At 42.7% G+C, this 21,611-nt stretch overlaps 1 protein-coding gene across 1 annotated transcript; it reads right to left on the bottom strand.

Annotated features, from left to right (window-relative positions):
* Positions 1 to 13,745: 13,745 nt before the first annotated feature.
* On the bottom strand, positions 13,746 to 18,834 carry LOC147894275 (pentatricopeptide repeat-containing protein At1g11290, chloroplastic-like). The gene is made up of 3 exons (XM_087385425.1): positions 18,619 to 18,834; positions 18,460 to 18,536; positions 13,746 to 18,364 (listed from the first exon to the last, which is right to left on the bottom strand). Exons 1-3 carry the CDS (start codon positions 18,752 to 18,754, stop codon positions 15,095 to 15,097), a joined length of 3,483 nt encoding a protein of 1,160 aa, XP_087241551.1. The 5' UTR covers positions 18,755 to 18,834; the 3' UTR covers positions 13,746 to 15,094.
* Positions 18,835 to 21,611: the final 2,777 nt, after the last annotated feature.

Here is a 21,611-nt window from a genome sequence, read left to right on the forward strand (position 1 = left end):
TACCTGTCTTTAGGGATTCTGAAGATTCAGGTACCTTGCGGTAGAATTTCTCATTTACTTCAACCTCCAACCTTCTACGGTGGGGGCTTGCATAACTTCGTGCTCTATCCTGAGCTCTTTTTATGCTATCTTTAGCTAACTTAAGCATTTGATTCATATCTTCAAGAAAGTCTTTGGCTGCTTGAACCTTCTCTTTTTCGAGTCTCACTGCCATTGGGGCTCTTAGTTGAAATCCATACATCATCATGAATGGATTAAAACCTGCGGCTAAATGTTTGGCACTATTATATGCAAATTCTAATATGGGCAAATATTGTTCCCAATTAGTTTGTTGTTTACTTACATATGCTCAAAGCATATCCTCAATGATCTGATTGACCCTTTCAGTTTGACCATCACTCTATGGATGATCCGCGGTGCTCATATGCAACAAAGTTTCCAATCTCATAAACACAACCCTCCAAAATTAGCTGTTAAATTTGCTATCCCGATCACTAACGATACCGGCTGGTAGCCCATATAATTTATAAATATGCTCTATGAATAGCCTAGCTACAAATTTAACATCTTTATTGACAGTAATAAAATGAGCCATCTTGGTCAACCGATCAACAAGTACCCACAGAGAATTGTGCCCCCTATGTGTTCTAGGTAATCCCACAATAAAATCCATGGAGATGCTTTCCCATTGCTAGATGGAATCTCCAATGGTTATAGGAGACCTCCTACCTTAAGGCATTCGACCTTGTTGACCTGGCATTTTTCGCACTTCAATACATAGTCTTGGACATCCTTACCTATTCTAGGGCAAAAGAATTGCCTTTTCAGAAGCGCATATGTCTTTTGAATTCATGGGTGTCCAGCACTCGAACTATCATGACAATCAAAAAGAATTTGGCACCTAATGTGATTATTCTCCGAGACACATACTCTACCCTTATAGAGCAGGTAGCCATCCTCATAGTATATTTTTTCCACTTGAGTCCTTTATCACCAAACTCTGATGTGTCATCATTCCATGTGACTCCTCAGTGAAAACCTTTTGATTAGTTGGATCCCTATTTCTAATTGCTTTCCATATTTCAAAGAAGTGAGGATCAAACTCACATTTCCCTTTTAAGGACGGGAAATTATTTTGAAATTGAGTAAAACTCAATTCATTAACAATTTGCATTCGATTGAGAGAGTCTGCTACCACATTAAACTTCCCCTTTCAATATGTCCATTATATATCAAACTCTTGCACTAATTCAGCCCATCTAGCTTTTCTACCTTTAAGCTGTGGCTGATTGCAAATCCACTTAATGTTTTCTTGATCAAAGAGGATCTCGCATTTAGCGCCATACAAATAGTGCCTCCACTTCTTTAAAGCATAGACTATAGCATACAGTTCCTTCTCATATGCCGAGTAAATCCGTTGGGTACGATCTAACTTTTTGCTTTCAAAATCCACTCGTCGACCTTTTTGTAAAAGTACCACTCCAACAGCAAAATCACTGGCATCTATCTCAACCATGAATGGTTCATTGAGATCCACTACCTTTAAGACAAGAGTTGTTGCTATATCTACTTTTAATTTTTCAAAACTTCTCTTTTGAGGTTTATCCCATATGGAGGTGCTTCCCTTCCCCTTGAGCCGTCGGAACAGCAATCTTAGCATAATCTTGAATGAATCTCCTATAAAATCTAGACAAACCTAAGAATATTTGTAGGATGTGGCCATTCCAATATGGCCCTTACTTTTTCAGAATCCATACGAACCCCTTCTTGGAATATTATATGTCCCAAGTACTTTACCTCTTTTGCAAAGAATTTACATTTAGATTCTTTAGTAAAAAGTGAATTATCTCTTCCAAATACTTTTTCCAGGTCTTATTGTAAATAAGGATATTATCTAAAAATACTACAGCAGATTTTCCTAAATATGGCCGTAAGACACTATTCATAAGCATTGTGAAAGTTGCTAGAGCATTTGTTAAACCAAATGGCACTACTTTAAATTGATAATGCCCATATCTAGTACGAAATGATGTCTTAGGGAGATCCTCTTCCTTAATTCATACTTGGTGATATCTTGACCTTAAAACAATTTTAGTAAAATATTTTGCCCCTTGCAATTGATCAAAGAGCTCATCAATGTGAGGCATAGGATACTTATTTTTTATGGTGATTTTATTTCATGCTCGGTAATCTATGCATAAATGCATAGTACCATCCTTTTTCTTTACCCCACTAAAACTGGTGCAGACCAAGGTGAACTACTTGGTTGAATTTGGCCCTTCTTAAGGTATTCAATTAATTGTCTTTCAACCTCAAGTTCCTCCGTTTGACTAAGCCTATATGGAGGTTTACAAATAAGGGTAGATCTAGGAATCAAGTCTATTATATGATCTACTTCTCTCTCAGGAAGTAAACCATCAAGTAAATCAGACAGAAAAACATCTTTAAATTCAAATATTAAATCATTGAAAGAAGATTCATGCTTTTTAACATTATCAAACAGAAAAACATCTTTAAATTCAAATATTAAATCATTGAAAGAAGATTCATGCTTTTTAACATTATCAAAAACAAAATTACTTCTTTCCGATGCAGAAGACATAAAATCACCAATAAAGGTAAGTTCACAGAGATATACCTCGCATTCTTCTTGGTGTAGCAATCGTTCCAATTCCATGGAACAAATAAGAGAAGAGTTGGACACATCATGTTCTTCCTGAATGTAGAAGACTCTACCATCTTTTTCAAACATAATGGAGTTATTAAGATAACTCTTGTAAGCTATGACCAAGGCTATATAACCACTCTCGACCAAGCACAACATTTATTTGATTGAGATGCAAAATTTGAACCAAGGCATCCTGATAGCCTTGAATATCCACCTCTACACCATGTATCATGGTGTCCCAAACCTTTTTTGACCACATATTTATGGGCAGTTGGACTCTCGGGCAATTTTAATATCTTAACTAACGAGTAGTTCAAGAAATTATGTGTTGGACTATCATCAACCATCACTCTTACCCTTTGCTCCTTTATTTTTCCATGCATCCTCATTAAATCATGAGGACCAATATAGTACATTACCACATTGCCAATGATAGACAGCACATATGGGTGCTATCCTCATGATAGACCTCTACCTCAAGATACTTTTTGGCACCATTAAGCGGCAAAACCTACACCGCATGTACTTGTTTTTGTGGAGGTCTATTTGGGGCTTTAGCTCCTGCTTGTTTATTTTTAGGGCAGTTCCAAGCAGCATGGTCTTTAACCAAACATTTAAAGCAAAGGTTTCTCTGCTTGGCCCTTTCATACTTCTCTTTCTTCAAGAGAGGATAATTTTGTGTTTGAGGTTTCTTAGGTGGTGCCTGAGAAGCCTCCTTCTTAAAGTGCCCCTTCCTTTTCAAATTGGGAAATTTGTTGAACGTAGGAACAAAACTTGCTTGTTCCAAAGTTCTAGATTTTATTTTCCCGTCATATCGTCGTATGTTTGGACATAGTTAATTGCTTCTCCAAAGATCTGGGAGAATTTCTTCTCACCTCAACCTTATGTGTCTTTTAGACCTCTTATCTTTTGGAATTCGTTGATCCCTTTCAACTTAAGGACTACCTTCCTATGATTCGCTATATACTGTACTAGAGTGTTTTTACCCATATAAAGCAATTGTCCCAAGCCTCCCGCACTCTTTCTAATTCATTTTTCGATAAAAACTCTTTTAAGAATGCTTGTTTAAATTCAGTCAAATACCTAGAAATTCTATCATTTTCTCTGAGTCTCATCCACCATTTATAGGCCTTATTTCCAAGGGAAAGACTTGCTTCCACAACTTAATTTGCAAGAGGGGTATTTCTGAGTCAATGGAAGTCTTGTCATTTTTGCAAGAACGTATTAATCGCATCTTTATTACGCTCCTTTTCTTCCCCATTGAAAATTGGTGGTTTCAAGTCCTTAAGAAGTTTAGAGGTTTCTCTAAATCGCGAGGTGGACCTCTCAACTTGATTAGGAGGAGTCAGTGACTTTTCCATAGGAGTTATTGATTGAGAATTGGATAGCTTGGTCATGGCTTCAATTAGGGACTTCAATGTATCATTAATAGTTCCTAATTGGGTTTTAATGTTTTGTATTCAAGTTTCAAGTTTAATGAATTCCATATATGGAATTCCATAATCACCGTCGTGTGTGTCTTCCATTTCCAAGTTATCCTCTTGAGTTTCGTTTTGTACTTCCTCATGTATTCCCTCTCCAACTATAGCTTGGATCCCATAATAAATCTTTCAAGCAAGAGGGCGAGGATGAGGACGACACTGAAGATGCCGTCTACACCCCTTCGGGTAAGTGTTATTCAGGTATAAGTGCATCTTATTTTTGTACTTCTTTGTTACATATGATTGCACTATTGCACGAAAAAGAACATAGTGTCTTATTTGATGATAGAAGCACCCATGATTTCATTTTGCAACGTTTAGTTGAAAAGTTAGGGCTTGCAACCATCAAAGCAAAATATAAAGTCAAATCAGCTTTTCAAGGATCAAATTATAATTGTCTGCAAATGGTTAAGGATCTTGAGGTGACTTTAGGGCCATTGGTAGAGAGCCATGATTTCTTAGTCACTCCTTTGCCTGAGCAAGATCTCATTCTAGGGATGCCTTAGCGCGTCGATCATAATGCCAAACCTGATTATCTTGAACGCACCATTACTGTGACTCAAGGCACTAAGACTATGACTCTAGAATGCAACAAGAATCTTTTCTCTTAGCCTATATTGTCACATACCCAAGCTAAAAGAGCTTTGCATGAACGTGAGAAGATATATCTGGATATGGTCAATAAGATTGAGGCTATAGTCCTGAGACTAAGAAAACCAAGCAAGAGCCTTTGGATCCTTTTCTAGCTACCTATGACGACTGCTTTATGGAAGACTTACCCCCTGGCCTACCTCAATCTAGATGTGAGAATCATAAGATTGACCTTATTCTAGGTAGCGCACCACCGTGTAAATCACCATATAGACACAATCCTACTGAGCAACAAGAGATTTAATTCCAAATAGAAGATCTTTTGGCTAGAGGCCTAATTCGACCTAATAGCTCACCATTTGGGACACCCATTCTCTTTGTAAAGAAGAAAAATGGAACTTCCCGAATGTGCATCGATTATCATGCCTTAAATAAAATCATTGTGAAAAATCGATACCCCATTCCGAGAGTTGATGATCTACTCGACAAGTTGAAAGGATCCATAATCTTTAGGAAGATCGATCTTAAGTCAGGATATCATCAAGTTAGAGTGATCGAGCCCGATATTTTCAAGACTGCTTTTAGAACCCAAACTGGTCACTATGAATTTCTTGTTATGCCTTTTGGATTGACCAATGCACCTGCCACATTTAGTCGGGATGATGAATCGTATCTAGTACCCTATCAAGACTTTGTGGTAGTTTTCTTTGATGATATCATGATTTATAGCAAGAGTCGAGAGAAACATGAGAAACACTTGGATCTTGTTTTCTCTCTCTTACGTGAGAACCAACTATATGCCAACCTCGAGAAAAGTTATTTTTTATAGCCTGAAATTGAATATCTTGGACACATTGTTTCAGCTAAAGGCATTCGAGTAGATCCCAAGAAGGTAGAAGTGATAGTAAACTAGCCATAGCCTAAAGATATCCATGAGTTACGATCTTTTCTAGGTCTGTGTAGTTTCTATTGCAGATTTGTTAGAAATTTTGCACACAAGGCACATCCATTGACCGAACTACTGCATAAGACTCGTGCTTTTTCTTGGGGTGAGTAGCACACTTTAGCTTTTCAACGACTTAAGGGTGCAATGACGCACACCCCAGTTTTGGCCATGCCGGATTTTACGAGACCCTTCTTTGTCATGGTTACTAATGCTAGTGGATAGGGTTTTGGGACTGTGCTCATGCAAGATAACCATCCAATTGCATTCAAGTCACGTAAATTAAAACCAGCAGAGCTAAACTATTCCACGTATGATAAAGAATTAAACCAACAGAGCTATGGTGCATGCCCTTAAACTCTGGAAACACTATCTTATGGGTTCCGAGTTACTCATTAAGACTGATCACCAGAGTCTCAGACATCTCCTTACTCAGCCGGTGATCTCGGATTGGCACATTAAATGGGCTGCCTTTATTGATATCTTTAAAACGATGATCCAATATCAACTAGGCAAAGACAATGTAGTTACCGATGCACTGAGCCGTCGACCTAGCACAAATAATATCTCAGTTGTCGAGGAAGACCCTTTCCAGCCTATGAAAGCGGACTATCCTACTGATCGAGACTTTTCAAAAATTTGGCATAAGATTAAGCAAGCTAATAGCATCCCTATGGCCTCGTATTCCATTCATAATGACTATCTATTCTACGAAAAGCGCTTGTGTCACTGCACCATTTCGATGCTTGGTACTAGAAGAGATACATCAACCACCCTACATGGGACATAGAGGCATCGCTGCTACGTATCAGGCTGTAATTCAAGATTTTTTCTGGCCTAAGCTTAAAGCTGATGTTGCAACTTTGTTGCACAATGTCTTATTTGTCAAAAAGTCAAGAGCTACAAGGGCAAATATCAAGGTTTACTTACGCCTTTACCAATTCTTAATGGCCCATGGGAGCAGATTTCTATGGACTTTATTACTGGATTTCCTACAACTAGCTCAGGTTTTGATATGATTTGGACTATCATTGATAGATTTAGCAAGCAAGCTTACTTTATTCCTTGTAAGAAGACCTTGACCACAGTTCAAGCTGCTCATTTGTTCATCAAGCACATCTTTATACACCATGGCTTTCCAAAAGTAATCATGTCAGACCGGGATAGTAAATTTTGTAGTAACTCTTTGACAATCTTAATACGAAGTTAGATTTTTCCACTGCTTTTCATCCCGAGTCTAATAGCCTAATACTATTTGTGACATGTTACGTGCTTACGTGTCTGGTCAGCTAGGCAACTGGGACAAATTTATACACATATTACAATTTACCTACAACACCACTAAGCACTCTGCTACAAGCAAATCTCCATTCAAAATTGTCTATGGAAAGACCATTCCTACTCCATTGACCCGCCTTGAGCACCAAGTAGAGGCTACTGATCAATTTACTGAAGGTTGCTCTAGCATTTTAACTCCTGTAAAAAAGAATATCAAGCATGTTCAAGCTATGTATACTACACGTGCAAACAAGGGTAGAAAGAAAGTTGTATTTGCTGAAGGTGACCTAGTGATGTTACGTATTGAGAAGCAGACTTAAGAGTATTGAGACACACCCTGTAGTTAGGTTTGTCCCTAAATCCTATGGCCCCTTTAAAGTTTTGGAGCGCATTAATGACAATGCCTATCGGCTTGAACTACCACCCGATTAAAAAATTCATAATTCTTTTCATGTGCATCTCTTGAAACCTTTCCATGGAAACCCACCAATTTGACCTATTTTAGACGATGCACCATTGCTCTAAGGAGAGACCCAACTCTTAGAGCCAGACCATCAACAAATCACTCAAACGAGACGTGAAAACTCGTATCCTATTTATCTTCTTACATTTAAGAACCACCCCGTTGAGGATGCTAAGTGGATACCCGAGTGATATTTTCACAAATATCTTGATTTATTGACTACTTTTTTATCACGCAATTGAGAACAATTGCGATTTCAAGCAAGAGGGATGTTACGAGAATTGAAATTATGCCATTAATTTAATTCTTCAGTATTTAGTTTAGTGAGATCCAACATTTTTACGCACAACTGATGCATGTATGCTCGTTGTTTCGTAGTGATGCATGTGTGCTCCTACATGACTGGATATATGACTACAACTATATGAGTGTGTAGCATTGTATGCACTACTTACGCGATGACGGTATGTGTAGCATGTGTGCACCATCCGTACGATTTTATTCATGTGTAGCATCAAGTGCACCATGAGATGATATGTGTCGCATGTGTGCACCATTCATCTGTGATTTATTGATTTCGCGTCGCTATAATACTGAAAGGTTGATTGATTGTGACGATTAATTCCAAGGTTATCTTATGCTTGAAATATTTCATTACTATTGATTGTGTGAATCCAGGGGAAGAGTAATTGATTGGGCGATGGCATCTGACAAGCATGATCCGCTATATTTTGAACGCGTAGGCACAACTCCAATGATGCGGGTATGAATAAAGCTTATGCCTAATTTTTTATATTACAAAAGCTTATGTACATATTTGAATTTTGAAATATTAGTGACTTGGCTAAGTGGATAAACTAAAGTTAGAAAAAGCTTTATTTTTAGAAAAAGCCAGCTATTCTAGAAGGTGAATGGGCTTTTTGTAAAAAGGTACATGGAGAAAAGCGCAAAGGCTTTTGTATGATTTTTTTTGCTCAAAAGCTTTTTGGAGGAATATACATAAATACATATAGGAGATGGAAGGAGAGCACCACTCCAAAGGGGGTAGATTGTACCCAGCACGCTTGTTCTATCTCTTCCGTTTGTGAGTTTTAAGAGTTTGTGCATATTTTCGAAGAGTGTTGCTGTGTTTTTCAAGGATTTGCAGGTTCCGCGAGCATTTCCCGTCGCAAGAGCAAACACCACAACCACACACACTGCGAAATGGAGACAGAGAAACTGCAAGAGATCTCAAAGGCCCTCTACTGCTGGGCAAAACATCCAAACATAAGATGAAACAATGGGTGGAAGGGGGGGGGCTACATATAACCTCAGCCCACTTCAAGTTGGTCTACTAAAGAGGGTCAACCAGGCTGTCAAAAGGGCCGAACCGTGAAGTCGGTCTGGCCCTACCCATAGATCAGGTAGTGCGCCTGGTAAGCCAACCTGAAGGGTCGGTTCTTGCTGACCAAGGGTGACCAGGTTGGCCCCCCGTGCTGGCCCTCTCTGGGCACAGCCAAAGGCAGCTCCACGCAGCACATGGGAAGGTCCAAAGGACCTCAGAACAGGTCTGGACTCCTACGCAGCCCTTTGGTGCAGCCAATCAGCATGAAACCAGGCCATAGCCTAAACGATACCCCGGTACACAGGTAGACAGCCATACCCCTTCCAACTCTAGCCTCACATAGGGAGGGCACACCCACAACAAAGGCCCTCCATATGGTACAGAAGATGCTAACTCTAACACCCTCAGGTCCTGAATAGTGAATAACCTCAGGGAGCTGGAATGAGCACCAAGCCGCTGCTGTCATAAGCGCTTGGTAAACAGGTCCGCCTTGTTGTCCTCCTTACAAAATATGAGAGGATCACTTCAATTCGAGCACCTTCTCCCAGACGTAACAGTACTGTATCTCAATATGCTTCGTCCTCAAATGGAACACTGAATTACGAGCAAGTACTATACAGCTTTGATTGTCACTATGGATGACGATCAAGGACGTCTATGGGGACATAATCTCCCCAAGCAATCTGTATAGCCAGACTGCCTCACACGGAGCGGAACAAGCAGCCCAGTGCTCCTGGTAGAAGACAAGGCTACAGTGGGTTGCCTTTTACTGCTCCATGTGACTGCTGCTGAGCCGATGGTGAAACAATACCCTGTGGTAGAGCAGCAAGTGTCTAATCTCCTCCCTAGTCAGAATCACTCCAGCCTAATAGCTAAAAACCTGAACTGCTGCCCTGTCTGATAGAAGAATCCCTGGGTTACGCATACCCTGTAGGTACCTGAGAATCCTCACACCTAAATCCCAATGAGTCTTCTTGGGTGTCTGCAAAAAGGAGCTCAATAGCCCCACAGAGTAATCTGGTGTTGAGTAGCCAGATCAGGGATCCGATCAACTTACAGTATTAGGATCATAGTTGGACAGTTTGGTGTTGGGATCCATGGGGGATGAGATGGCCTTCACACTCCTCCATTGGGATAACCTTACGTAGGAAGAACTCATCAATCTCTAGTTCCAAGCTCCGGGCGCCTGCTTAAGTCCATACAGAGCCTTCTTCGGGCTGTTAGACCATCCCTGCTGAACTGGTAAAACCTGAAGGCTGTTCCACACAAATCTCCTCATGCTGACCACCACTGAGGAAAGCTGATTTGACATCCATGTGAAAGATCGGCCATTGCTGATGAGCAGCAACTACCAAGAGCATCTCAAGGGTAGCCATCCTACCAGTGGGCGCAAAAGTGGCCTCATAATCAATCCCTGGTCACTGTGAGTACCCTTTGGCCACAAGTTGGGCCTTGTGTTTGTCCACAGCACCATCCGACGTGTACTTGGTCTTGTAGACCCACTTGACACCAATTACCGACTGTCGCCTCGATCTTGGAACAAACTCCTAGGTCCCATTCTTCTTGATGGATTCTAACTCCAGGTCCACGGCTTTCTTCCAATGCTCTTGAGAAATCGCTTCGTGCACTGATGAGGGTTCTTTGTCTCCAAGGATCTGAGATATCAAAGAATAATTTACTTGAGAGGGGTCGCCTCCAGAACCTTCAACTTGCCATGCTGGGACCTGCATTCCTCTTCTCTGAGCCACAGAGGGAATATCCGTCACTCCAGTCTCGGTCAGCCACTTGGGCACTCTCTGAGAACCTTAATCTGAACTCTCCCCTGCTGCCTATCTGGGACATTTGCTGGTACCTGTAAGGCTCAGGCACAGGAACTATAACTGTCATCATCGTTTGTTGGCTTGCCAAGAACGAATGGTTCATTATGAACCGCAGTAGTTGTAACCTCTGCCTAGGGAAACCAGGGAACCTCACGATGTGCCAGCATGGTCTGAGACATTTCCAAAGGCATTCCTGCGTTGGCAATTCTCGCCAGATGCCCTTCTTCACACAAAACTTGTCAAAGGCTTGGGAACAGAACTCACCACCATTATCAGAGGGCTTTCACAGTCAAACCAGACATATTCTCCACAACAGCACACCACTCCCAAAACCGAGAATAGGCCAAGCCCTTCTGAGCCAAAAAAAAAAACCACATGAACCTGCTGAAATCATCAACTAGCAGCATGAAATACAACGCACCTCCAAGACTTGGGACTATCATAGGTCCACAGAGATCCCAATGAACCATCTCCGGAGGTGTAGAAGCCCGCCTAGTAGCCTACTTCAGAAAGGCCTCTCGGTGCTGCATCCCACGTAAACATGGACGGCCCTGTCCGTGCTTGCTACCTACATCAAGCCAGCCAAGAACCATCTGTTCCCGAGCAGTGCTCCATAGTGCATCTAGCCAAGAACCATCTGTTCCCGAGCAGCGCTCCATAGTGCATCTACATTCAGGTGACTGAACCAAAAATGCCACACGTCAACTCGAGGGGTCCCAGTGATCGAAGAGAGGGTCAACAACATATAAATACCACGATCCACCGTACCATTGTGAACTACCTGGCCGGTGGCTCTATCCCTGACCTCCACATAATCTTCATCAAACAAAACAGTCGTGTCAAGCCTGCATGTCCCATATACTGACAGCAGATTAAAACCAAGGGCAGGAACAAACAGTACCTGTGAGGGGTGCATCCCCCCTTTTCCGTCAAGAATGATGTCGAGATTGCCTTCTCTACAAACTTTGATGGTTGAACTGTCTCCTACGCAAATGTCACCCCCTGAGACCAAAAAATTATTGAGTCCTGTTGGGGATGGGCTCATATAGCAAGACACTCCACTGTCCACAATCTAGGTCCTAGTCTCTAGAATCTTTTGCCTGAAGGGAAACCCCCTCTCCAATGGCAGATGCTAGAGAATCAAGAATCTCAATATAAACAAAGGCCGGAGTATTTGCTGCAGAACAGGAACCAGAACCCTTACTGGATGGCTGCTAAGGGCACTTCCTCCAACAGTGACCTTTCTAGCCACAATGATTGCACAAATGATCCGCCTTAAGTGCTTCCTTCTCTGCATCTGTCTTCTTATCAGAAAAGATCCTCCTCCCTTGGTTCCTTCCCTTCTGCGGAGCTGCCAAGGGCTCCGAGCTACCGCCCTAGGAAGGGCTCTAAAAGCACTCCTCTTGGGCGAGCACCATAGGTACCAACTCCTCCCAAGTCAGCGTCTTCATCCTCCCACTGGTAATCAAGGATGAATAACATGCAGAGTACTGGGAAGACATGTGGGATAGCAATTTAATAGCCATGTCCTCAGATGAGATCTCCTTTCTTACTTGAAGAATCTCCTGCTGAAGCTCTTGGCGCCTATCAATGTGCACCCCCATGGATGAAGACTTTGCGGGATCCAACACTCTCATCTGAACCTCCAAAGAGACTTTCTTCATGGGAGAAGTTTTGTTGTACAAGGATGCTAAGTGCTCCCATATCCCTTTGGCTACAGGAATGTGCTCAACATGATTAATAATCTAAGGAGTACAATTCAAGAAAATGAAAGAACGTACCCTTGCATTGACTCTGTCCCAGAGCTGAGCCAGATTCTTGGCCGGCTACTGCTCCAGGATCCCTAGATTTACTGCAAGGGCATCTGGCCTTGGGACACCCACCAAAATGAAGTCCGCAAGATCATATGACCGCAAGACAGACTCCATCATAACACGTCATACACCATAATTTTTCCCATTCAATTGGCGGTGCACTAGGAAGGTGAGTAATACTAGAATCTTCTCCTTATTCTCAGCCATATCTGACAGTAGCCATGTCGGAAGGAAGGAGTAGAATGGAAAGGGAAGGGTGGGTGGGTGTAGAAGAATAGAGAAAGGGGACTAAAGGAAGAAGAGAGGAAAGGGCTGGCAAAAGACAATGAAGAAGCTTGCAAGCAACGATACCTTCAAGTCCTTGCAGTCCGGCCCTGGAAAACACCTCCTCTCAGATCTCAAAACACCCTTCAAACAAGTCACCCTCTTGAAACAGCTCTGAAGAGCAGCCCGAAACACTTCGCAGTTCATTGGCTCCAAGCTCTCTCCACGTCTCATGTATTTAGCCAACCTCTGGCTCTAATACCATCAGCAGAAATGAACACTAGAAGAGAGCAAACGCCACAACCACAGACTGTGAAATCAAGACAAAGAGAGACTGCAAGGGATCTCAGAAAAGGCCCTCTACTGCTGGGCAAAACCTCCAAATAAGATGATACAATGGGTGGAAGGGGGGGCCTATATATGGCGTCAGACCCCCTCCAGTCGGTCAACTAAAGAGGGCATACCAGGCTGTCAAAGGGGCCGACCTGTGGGTCGGTCTGCCCCCACCCATAGATTAGGCGGTCAGCCTGGTAACCCAACCTGAAGGGCTGGGCCTTGCTGACCAGGGGTGGCCAGGTTGGCCCCCAATGCTGGCCCTGTGGGCACAGCCAAAGGCAGCTCTATGTGGCACCTCCTACACAAGCATTTCTAAGCAAAAAACGCTTAGAAAAGATAGCTCATAGGACAACACACCACTTAAGATAGATAGAATTTAGCGCAATATGATCGGGCCACAACATCAAGGAAAACTTCACAAGGTGAAATCTGGATGTCTGCTACCGCTAGCATGAGATTTCCAAACTCATCCTCTGAAAACACAACAGATAGTGCAATTTCACTAACAATCACTAACAAGGTTGAAAATTCTACAATTGCACATTAGCAAGGACTAGCTACTATGGCATCCCACTGATGTCATCAGCACCCAACAAGGGTGTAGACCTATGCTCTCACACATACCCATCCTCTCTCTCTCTCTCTCCTTATACACGTAGGTGGCTCCAAGTCTTGATCTTCAAGACAAGCATCCATTTATACATGGTAAATGCATTTATACACGGTAAATGGATGCTTGTCTTGATCTTCAAGACAAGCATCCATTTATAAACAGTAGGTGGCTCCAAGTCTTGATCTTCAAGACAAGCATCCATTTATACACAGGCCTTGATCTTCAAGATCAGATAATTGGTCCTCCAACTAACCCACCTCAACAAAGTTTGGGATCAGCATGCACAAGCCATGTTGCACAATGAAAACTACCTGAAAGCGAATTCAGATTCACGAAGCACAACCTCTTGTCACATCTGACCAATCAGAGGCACCTTTCTCAATTAGTGATTGTAGTAGTTGAACCTTTGATGCTGCCTTTATCTCAGCTTGATCTTAGAGGCTGTCACCTCCCTTGATAATGATCTCTCTCCCATAGGCTCCGATACCATGTTAGAGAAATGAGTGTGTAACCTCGCAGAAAAAGGCTTTTCCAAGATCGCTCCGGATTGAGTAAAACTCGGGAACACTTATAACTTGAGCAACCACTCAGCTCCAGGAAGATATGAACAGCCAAATATTTACCGCATCAAATGGGCCGACCTTATACAAAAGTATGATCCCCCATTAAGGCATACACCTGCAGCTCCTGATAGACCCTAAAAGGCTGCCAAACAGTGCTCCAGAACTCTCTCTCTTCTCCCAACCAGCTGCAGGCTCTTGTGAGCTGCAGTGGCCCTCAGGGAAGTGAGGAGAATGGCCTCAAGGACCTCTATTTAAAGGGGAGGAGCAGGCTGCTGGCCCCTACCCTCCACCTGATGAGCTGGCCATCCAGCCGGCCCGCTCAGTCTGGCCTAATCTAGCCCTACAGACTGTCCGACCAGTACAATGTCTATAAAGCCCGTCCCATTTCCAGGCCCTTTTCCTGGGCATTTGCTGCCCCCGTCCTAGGCCTTTCTTTGCCACTTGTGCTGGCCTGCATACACAGCCTACATGGCTAACCGGTCCACTTCAAACCCCCCCTGATGTTGTGCCCTTCATGCAGTTCTTGCTGCACATGTGGCAACCCATCTACTGGCCCTACGTGGCGCTCATATGGCAGGCTGTATGCTGCCCACATTCCAGTCCATGTGATGGTTACCCTCCTAGATCTGCCCACGTGACACAAATAATGTGTGCCCCCTTGTCAGCCTCTGCAGGTGTTCTGCCCGTCACTCTCCTAAATTTGGGGGCTCACAGGTGGCGTAGTAACACTTTTACTGCAACAAGTGAGACTGATTGGGTGGTGACACGACTGGTCTTCAATATGTGTTGCAAGCTGAAGGTTAGTGACTGGTTCAAAATCAAACCCTCTGAGAACAAAACCCCTCTCCCTTTGTCCTCTAGGTAAGAATCCCCTGTGAAAAGAGAGTTAGGTACCCGATATTAAATATTTAAAAAGCGACCCTCAGATATTGAAGCCTAAGATGCACCATAGTTCCCACAAGTACACTTTCCTTCCTTGAAGACATGAACACAGGTTGCATCTTTGACAAGAATAGTGCGCTGCTCTATCTTTGATATACATGTAATGGCTGAATGACAATCATCACAAACTTGCAGATTTTTGACAACACGAATTGATGTCCCCTCCGCTGTATTGAGTAGGGCATATGCAATAGCCAGCTTTTCGCTATGCCCACAAAATCCATCTTTCTCTGCATCCTCAGATAGGCTTTGAGACACACAATGCAAATCTGAGACATACCCTTCCTCTCGCATTTTGAGGGATAGATCTTCTAGCTTTGCACATATATATTTGCATCGGGAATGTCTTGTATCCCCCATGCTAAATGTATGCACAATTCCATCAACTTCAGTCCAACTCTGTCCTGGCTTGTCCCATGCTTCTTGTTTCACTCTCATTGACTCAATCGTCTTCTCATCCTCCTGCATGTGAGCATCTGCATACATGTTAGCCATCAAGACATAAGCTGCAGCATCTTTTTCATCCAATCTCACTGCATGCTCAAAGGCCTGTCTTCCAAGCTCCACATTACCCCATTTTCGACAAGCACCCAACACAGTAAGCCACACTCCAAGATCAGGTTGGCAAGACATCTTCACCACCATTGCTACAGCCTCGTCTAATTTGCCAGCACGGCCAAGCAGATCAACCATACAAGAGTAGTGTTCGATTGTGGGAGTGACACTTTTGTCTTTGCTCAACATCTCGAAGTACTCCTGGCCCTTATCCACAAGACCCGCGTGACTGCAGACTGTAAGAACATAAAGGAATGTAACCCCGTCTGGTATTATGCTTTCACCCCTCATTCTCTCAAGCATATGGAAAACAGTCTCACTTTCTCCTATCTGGACATATCCTGCGACCAGTGCATTCCACGAGACTACATCTCGGATTGGAAGGTTGTCAAACACTTCATGAGCTTCTGCGAGCAAGCCACATTTCGCATACATGTCGACCAAAGCGCTGCCAACAAATGGATCTGTTTCCAAACCCCTTCTCAAAACTTCAGTTCCTATTTCTCGGCCCTTCTCTATGGCTCCTACACTACCACAAGCTTTCAAGCTGCAAAAATATGTCACCGCATCTGGAGACACCCCCTCAAGTTGCATCTGTTCAAAACAGGTCAGCGCTTCCTCACTATGCCCTCCGTCAACATATCCTGCAATCAGTGCATTCCATGAGACTACATCTCGTACCGGAAGCTTGTCAAACAATTCATGTGCTTTAGAAAGCAAGCCACATTTAGCATACATGTCGACCAAAGTGCTACCAACAACGGCATCCCTTTCCAACCCCTTTCTGTCAATCTCGGCGTGTATTTCTCGACCCTTGTCAATGGCTCCTATGTTGCCACAGGCTTTCAAACTGCAAACAAGGGTGATAGAATTTGGAGAAACCCCCTCCAATTGCATCTGTTGAAAACAGCTCAGCGCTTCCTCACCAAGACCATGTTCAGCATATCCAGTGATTAATGCAGTCCATGAGACTACATCTCTGATGGGGAGGTTGTCAAACAATTCTTGTGCTTTTGTAAGCCAACCACATTTGGCATACATATCAACCAAAGTGCTGCCAACAAAGGGATCTCTTCCCAACCCCTCTCTGTCTATCTCAGCATGTATTTCTCGACCCTTATCTATAGCGCCTATACTGCCGCAGGCTTTCAAACTGCAAACAAATGTAACCACATCAGGAGACACGTTTTCCCTCTGCATCTGTTGGAAACATTTCAGTGCTTCCTCACCAAATTCATATTTCGCATATCCTGCAACTAGTGCATTCCACGAGACCACATCTCGAACTGGAAGCTTGTCAAACACTTCTTGCGCTTTTGAAAGAGAGCCACATTTGGCATACATGTCAACCAAAGCACTGCCAACAAAAGGGTCTCTTTCCAACCCCTTTCTCACAATCTCCATGTGTATTTCTTGGCCCTTGTCTACAGCTCCTATGCTGCCGCAAGCTTTCAAGGTACAAACAAAGGTGACGGCATCCGGAGGCACACCCTCAAGTTGCATCTGTTGGAAACAGTTCAGCAGTTTCTCACCAAGATCATGTTTGGCATATCCTGACATTAGTGCATTCCATGATACTATGCCTCGAACTGGAAGCTTGTCAAACACTTCATGTGCCTTTGAAAGCAAACCACATTTGGCATACATATCAACCAAAGTGCTCCCAACAAAAGGATCTCTTTCCAACCCCTTTCTCTCTATCTCGGCATGTATCTCTAGGCCCTTGTCTATAGCTCCTATGCTGCCACAAGCCTTCAAACTACAAACAAACGTGACAGAGTCTGGTGCAACCCCCTCCAGTTGCATCTGTTGGAAACAGTTCAGAGCTTCTTCACCGAGCTCGCACTTGGTATATCCTGAGATTAGTGCAGTCCATGATACTACGTCTTGCACTGAAAGCTTGTCAAACACTTCCTGCGCTTTTGAAAGCAAGCCACATTTTGCATACATACCAACTAAAGAGTTGCCAACAAAAGGATCACTTTCTAACCCTTTTCTCGCAATCTGGGTATGTATTTCCTTGCCTCTTTCTACGTCTTTCAGGCTAGCACAAGCGTTGAGCAGGGCCACATATGTATACTTGCTAGGATGTACAAAACTCTCTTGCATCTTCAGGTACAGGTTGAGGGCATGCTGTGATTCCCCAAATTTAATATGAGCTGTGATAAGAGAAGTCCAAGAATACTCATTCGGATCAACTAACCTGTTAAAAACCTGCACGGCATCGCACATACTTCCACATTCCACCAGCATTGGAACCAAGTAGTTCCCGAGAGATATATGTGCCTCCAGACCAGTTTTGCACATTAAGGCATGCAAGCGTTTGGCATACGTTAGATTTTTATCTTTTCTGCACCTCTGCAAGATGCATGTAAAGTTATCAACCGAAGGCAGTTGGGGCCTCCGTTCCAAAGAAGTGAGTACCTCCTCTAAGCTCAGCATCTCCCACACACTGTTGTCTTGCAGTTCTTGTGCTTTAGATGCGTTCACCTGTACTCCAGACCTGACGCTGCCAACACTCTCCACCAAGTCACGCTCCTCAGAGTTTGACCAGGCTTGATCAGTGTATCCTTTGGCGCCATCCATTTCCTTGGTTCCAGACTCCATCTTCTCGAGCATGTCTTTAACCCAAGCTGGACTGTACCAACCGTCTATCCAAAGCGACTCTTTGGTCATTTTGTGCTTGAAATCTGGAGCCTCTGGGTATGCCTGTTATAACCCACAACAATATCCGTCAGACTAGCCACTACGACTACGTATTTCGACAGATTGACCGGGTACAAATCATTTCGTCGCACACTTACTTTGCTCTTTCTGTTGTCCCACCACTTGGAAGGATCCGTGAAATACTCTTGCCATAAGCGCTCTTTCCTTAACGTACCTGCAAAGTACCACAAACATGAAAGTCTGTTGCAGAATTGTGTGGGTGCTTGAGATTGGATTTGAGGCATGTTTAGCGGTACCGGAACTCGAACTTATCGAGGTACTTTGAGGAGAGCCCTCGTACACGGTTTTGAGGATCGGGAAACTCGCCTCCTGGTGGCTTAGGTCTGCAGGGATTCCCTGGCTCCGTCCCCATAGAGACTCTGGGGAAGCCATGGGAAGGGTCACCTCCAATCCGATATGTGGCCTTCAAGCGCATTGGACGATCATGGCCAAACTTTTGCATCAGAAAGAGATTTTTTAATCTATATTTGAGACAAACTTTTGCATTGGAGAGAGATTTTCTGTTGTTTTATATTAGAGAACTTCAATTTACCAAAGAAGTACATGGATGGCTCTGTTTTTCATTGAGAATCTTACACACGCATGGTGGCAACAGTGCCTCCCTAGGGGCACCCCCTGACTTGACAGCTACTCCGCCACGCGTGATTTGCTGTGCAAAAGGGAGATGCCCATGAGCATGGGCAACCACTGCCTCAACCATCGCCCACCTACAAGCTGAAGAACCACTACAATCAAGATTTGAAATGCAACCAGGCCTATCACTCAGCCTAAATCACATACAAATATTCAAGCGCTTGTAATAAATGAGCTTCTTGTGTTATTTTTGTTAATGTGTTATGCCACAATGTGCATCGCTTTTCTGGCTTGGGCGTGGTAGTACTGGACCGTGTGTAACCCCCCATGGATTCTCACATTGTTGCATTGAAGTCTCTTTTTGTCATGGAACACTTAATAACTCAGAACTCTACTTGGATCCTACCATTTTATCTCTACATTAAATGTGTGAATATGTGAGGAGCATTTGCTCATGATGTTTAAGGATGATAGTGTCAACATTCTAGGACCTATGAGCTCTAGAGAGAGAGTGAGAGAATAATAGAAGCTATCAAAAACAAATAAAATTGTCGACGACATAGGTTCCATCAAGACCCGATCCTCCTTGCAAATATCAAGGGTAGTGCTTTTATTATCAAGTTAGTGATGGCCAAAGACTACCACTATTTGTGAACTAAAGCCCAACAAATAAATGAATAAGGTGTTCTTACATGAGCTTGTAGGTTCTCTTCGACAACTTGGAGTCACCGTTGTTGTAACCTATAAGATATTGTAATGAGGCCATGGTCATCCCTTTTGATTCCTAGTGCTCCCTCTTTCGATTCCCAACTCTCTTCTCATTTGATTTTCAATGCTCCCTCTTTGGATTCTTCAGCGCTGCCATGTCGTCAAGTCTAAACATTAGAAAAGAGGGCTCAAAGCAACAATGAATTTTTTTAGAACAACTAAAACAACAATTTTTTTTTAACAATAAAATAGTTCCCCCTCGTAAATCCCATAGTGCAAGTAAATGCTTGCACACACACATGGAAGCACATATGTCATTCACACACATGCATACGTGTGTGCAAGTGCACACACTCTCTTTTTTGTGAACATTTGTCATTAAATTACAAGAAACAGACGAACAAGCAGTTACAAGTATCAAAATATATCCTTATATGACCAAAAGGCAAGATAATCTAGATCCTGCAGATATAGAAGTCATGAAATGATTGCCTTAGAGATGCCCAAAAGAACAAGTCACCAAAGACCAAGTGGTTTCGATCTTTCCATAGAGTCCATTGTGCCCAATAACAAACCAATAAAAAAATAGATTACATCCATGCTTAATTAGATAAAAGCACGGCTGCCTCCTATAAAAAAGAAACTTTGAAGCAATTAGGAACTTGTGTCATCTAGGAGGGGAAATGCAAGAGATTGCAGCAACTTTCCCCTAATGGATTGTGACTTTTAGGGATTTTGTATGAAGAAGAAGAAAAAGTCATCTCAAGGTGGCTTTAATTGTTCTATTTTCCCAAAATATGAGCTTCTATATACAAGGAAAAATAGAGCTAAGTACTTACGAGCCCCGTTCTCACTCATTGCCTATAAAAGGACCCATCTACACTTTTCCAAACAAGTGAATCAAGATGGAAGGAAGAGTAACTAGCACTTGTGCTTACAGCTCCCAATGCACTATACGCAATCTCCACTCACCCTCTTTTTAGTGAAGTAGGTTGATTGAAAGGGCCACTTAAGGGCCATGAGCATCTAACACTACCGATGTTGGTATGAAAATTGTGAGCAATCCCTGGCGCGTCAACTCCCTTTGTAAGAATAATATCTTGAGTATGAGATGAATTTAACAACATGCGATGAGTGGAAATTAGTCAAATTAGCATGGTTGTGTTCTACACTAAAAGAGCTTCAAATATGTCTTGAAATTTAGGTAACACATGAAAATCTTACATTAATTTGAAAGGAGATGGGTTTTCATATTTTAGTGTATTTTTGTTTTACCCTCCCCTTGGGCCTCACATATTATGGAAAATATGTACAAATTTTAAAATCTTGCATTTTTGTCAAGCTATATACCTTATATTATGTGGGAGGGGGGACATGAGATTTTCATTTTTTTCCCTTGCATATTTGAAACTTGTTAAGGAAATCCATGCATATTCTATATGGACCTTGTCCCCCCATACCCTAGATTTTGGACGAGGGTAGTAACATAATACATATTGAGTTTGCACCCCTGGGAGTAATCAAAGGTTATGTGTAGGAGAACTTCTAAGGCCTCATCTAGGAGGCTACTCTAATTGAAGTTGGAGTTGTAGTTGGCTAGCTTAAGTGAGGCTAGGTTAGGCTAGACACATATTTTAGTCCTTTTAAGATGCTTACTATAGTTAGTACTCTTGCAACACCTAGGACACCTATGGTTATGTTATGCTGTCACATCATGGCTATACTTTACTCTTTGTTCAATCATTTATGCTCACATAGTCTTTAGTGTGTGCTTCTAGCTCCCAATAGTGGTATTAAAGCTCCTAGGTCTTGCATCAATTCTCATGTGCACTAAACAACTGGTCGCTTGCTTGAAACTAGTCCCCTTTTTAAGGAAAACATGTTGCCCTACTTCTCTACATTATCTAGCTATTGATCGTCGTATTTTTGCACATAGAGTTTCTCAGTT

The sequence above is a fragment of the Dipteris shenzhenensis genome, chromosome 14 (genome assembly GCF_047967505.1).
Source record: "Dipteris shenzhenensis isolate YYH24624 ecotype China chromosome 14, Dip_SZ_1.0, whole genome shotgun sequence".
NCBI lineage: Eukaryota > Viridiplantae > Streptophyta > Polypodiopsida > Gleicheniales > Dipteridaceae > Dipteris > Dipteris shenzhenensis.

What these genes read in the sequence shown, in the direction of transcription:
- LOC147894275 (XM_087385425.1), bottom strand. Translation starts at nt 18,754, where the DNA reads ATGGCTTCCCCAGAGTCTCTATGGGGACGGAGCCAGGGAATCCCTGCA. An exon ending in CTCGATAAGTTCGAGTTCCG is followed by an intron (nt 18,537 to 18,618) that starts GTACCGCTAAAC and finishes GGTACTTTGCAG; the next exon opens with GTACGTTAAGGAAAGAGCGC. An exon ending in GGGACAACAGAAAGAGCAAA is followed by an intron (nt 18,365 to 18,459) that starts GTAAGTGTGCGA and finishes GGGTTATAACAG; the next exon opens with GCATACCCAGAGGCTCCAGA.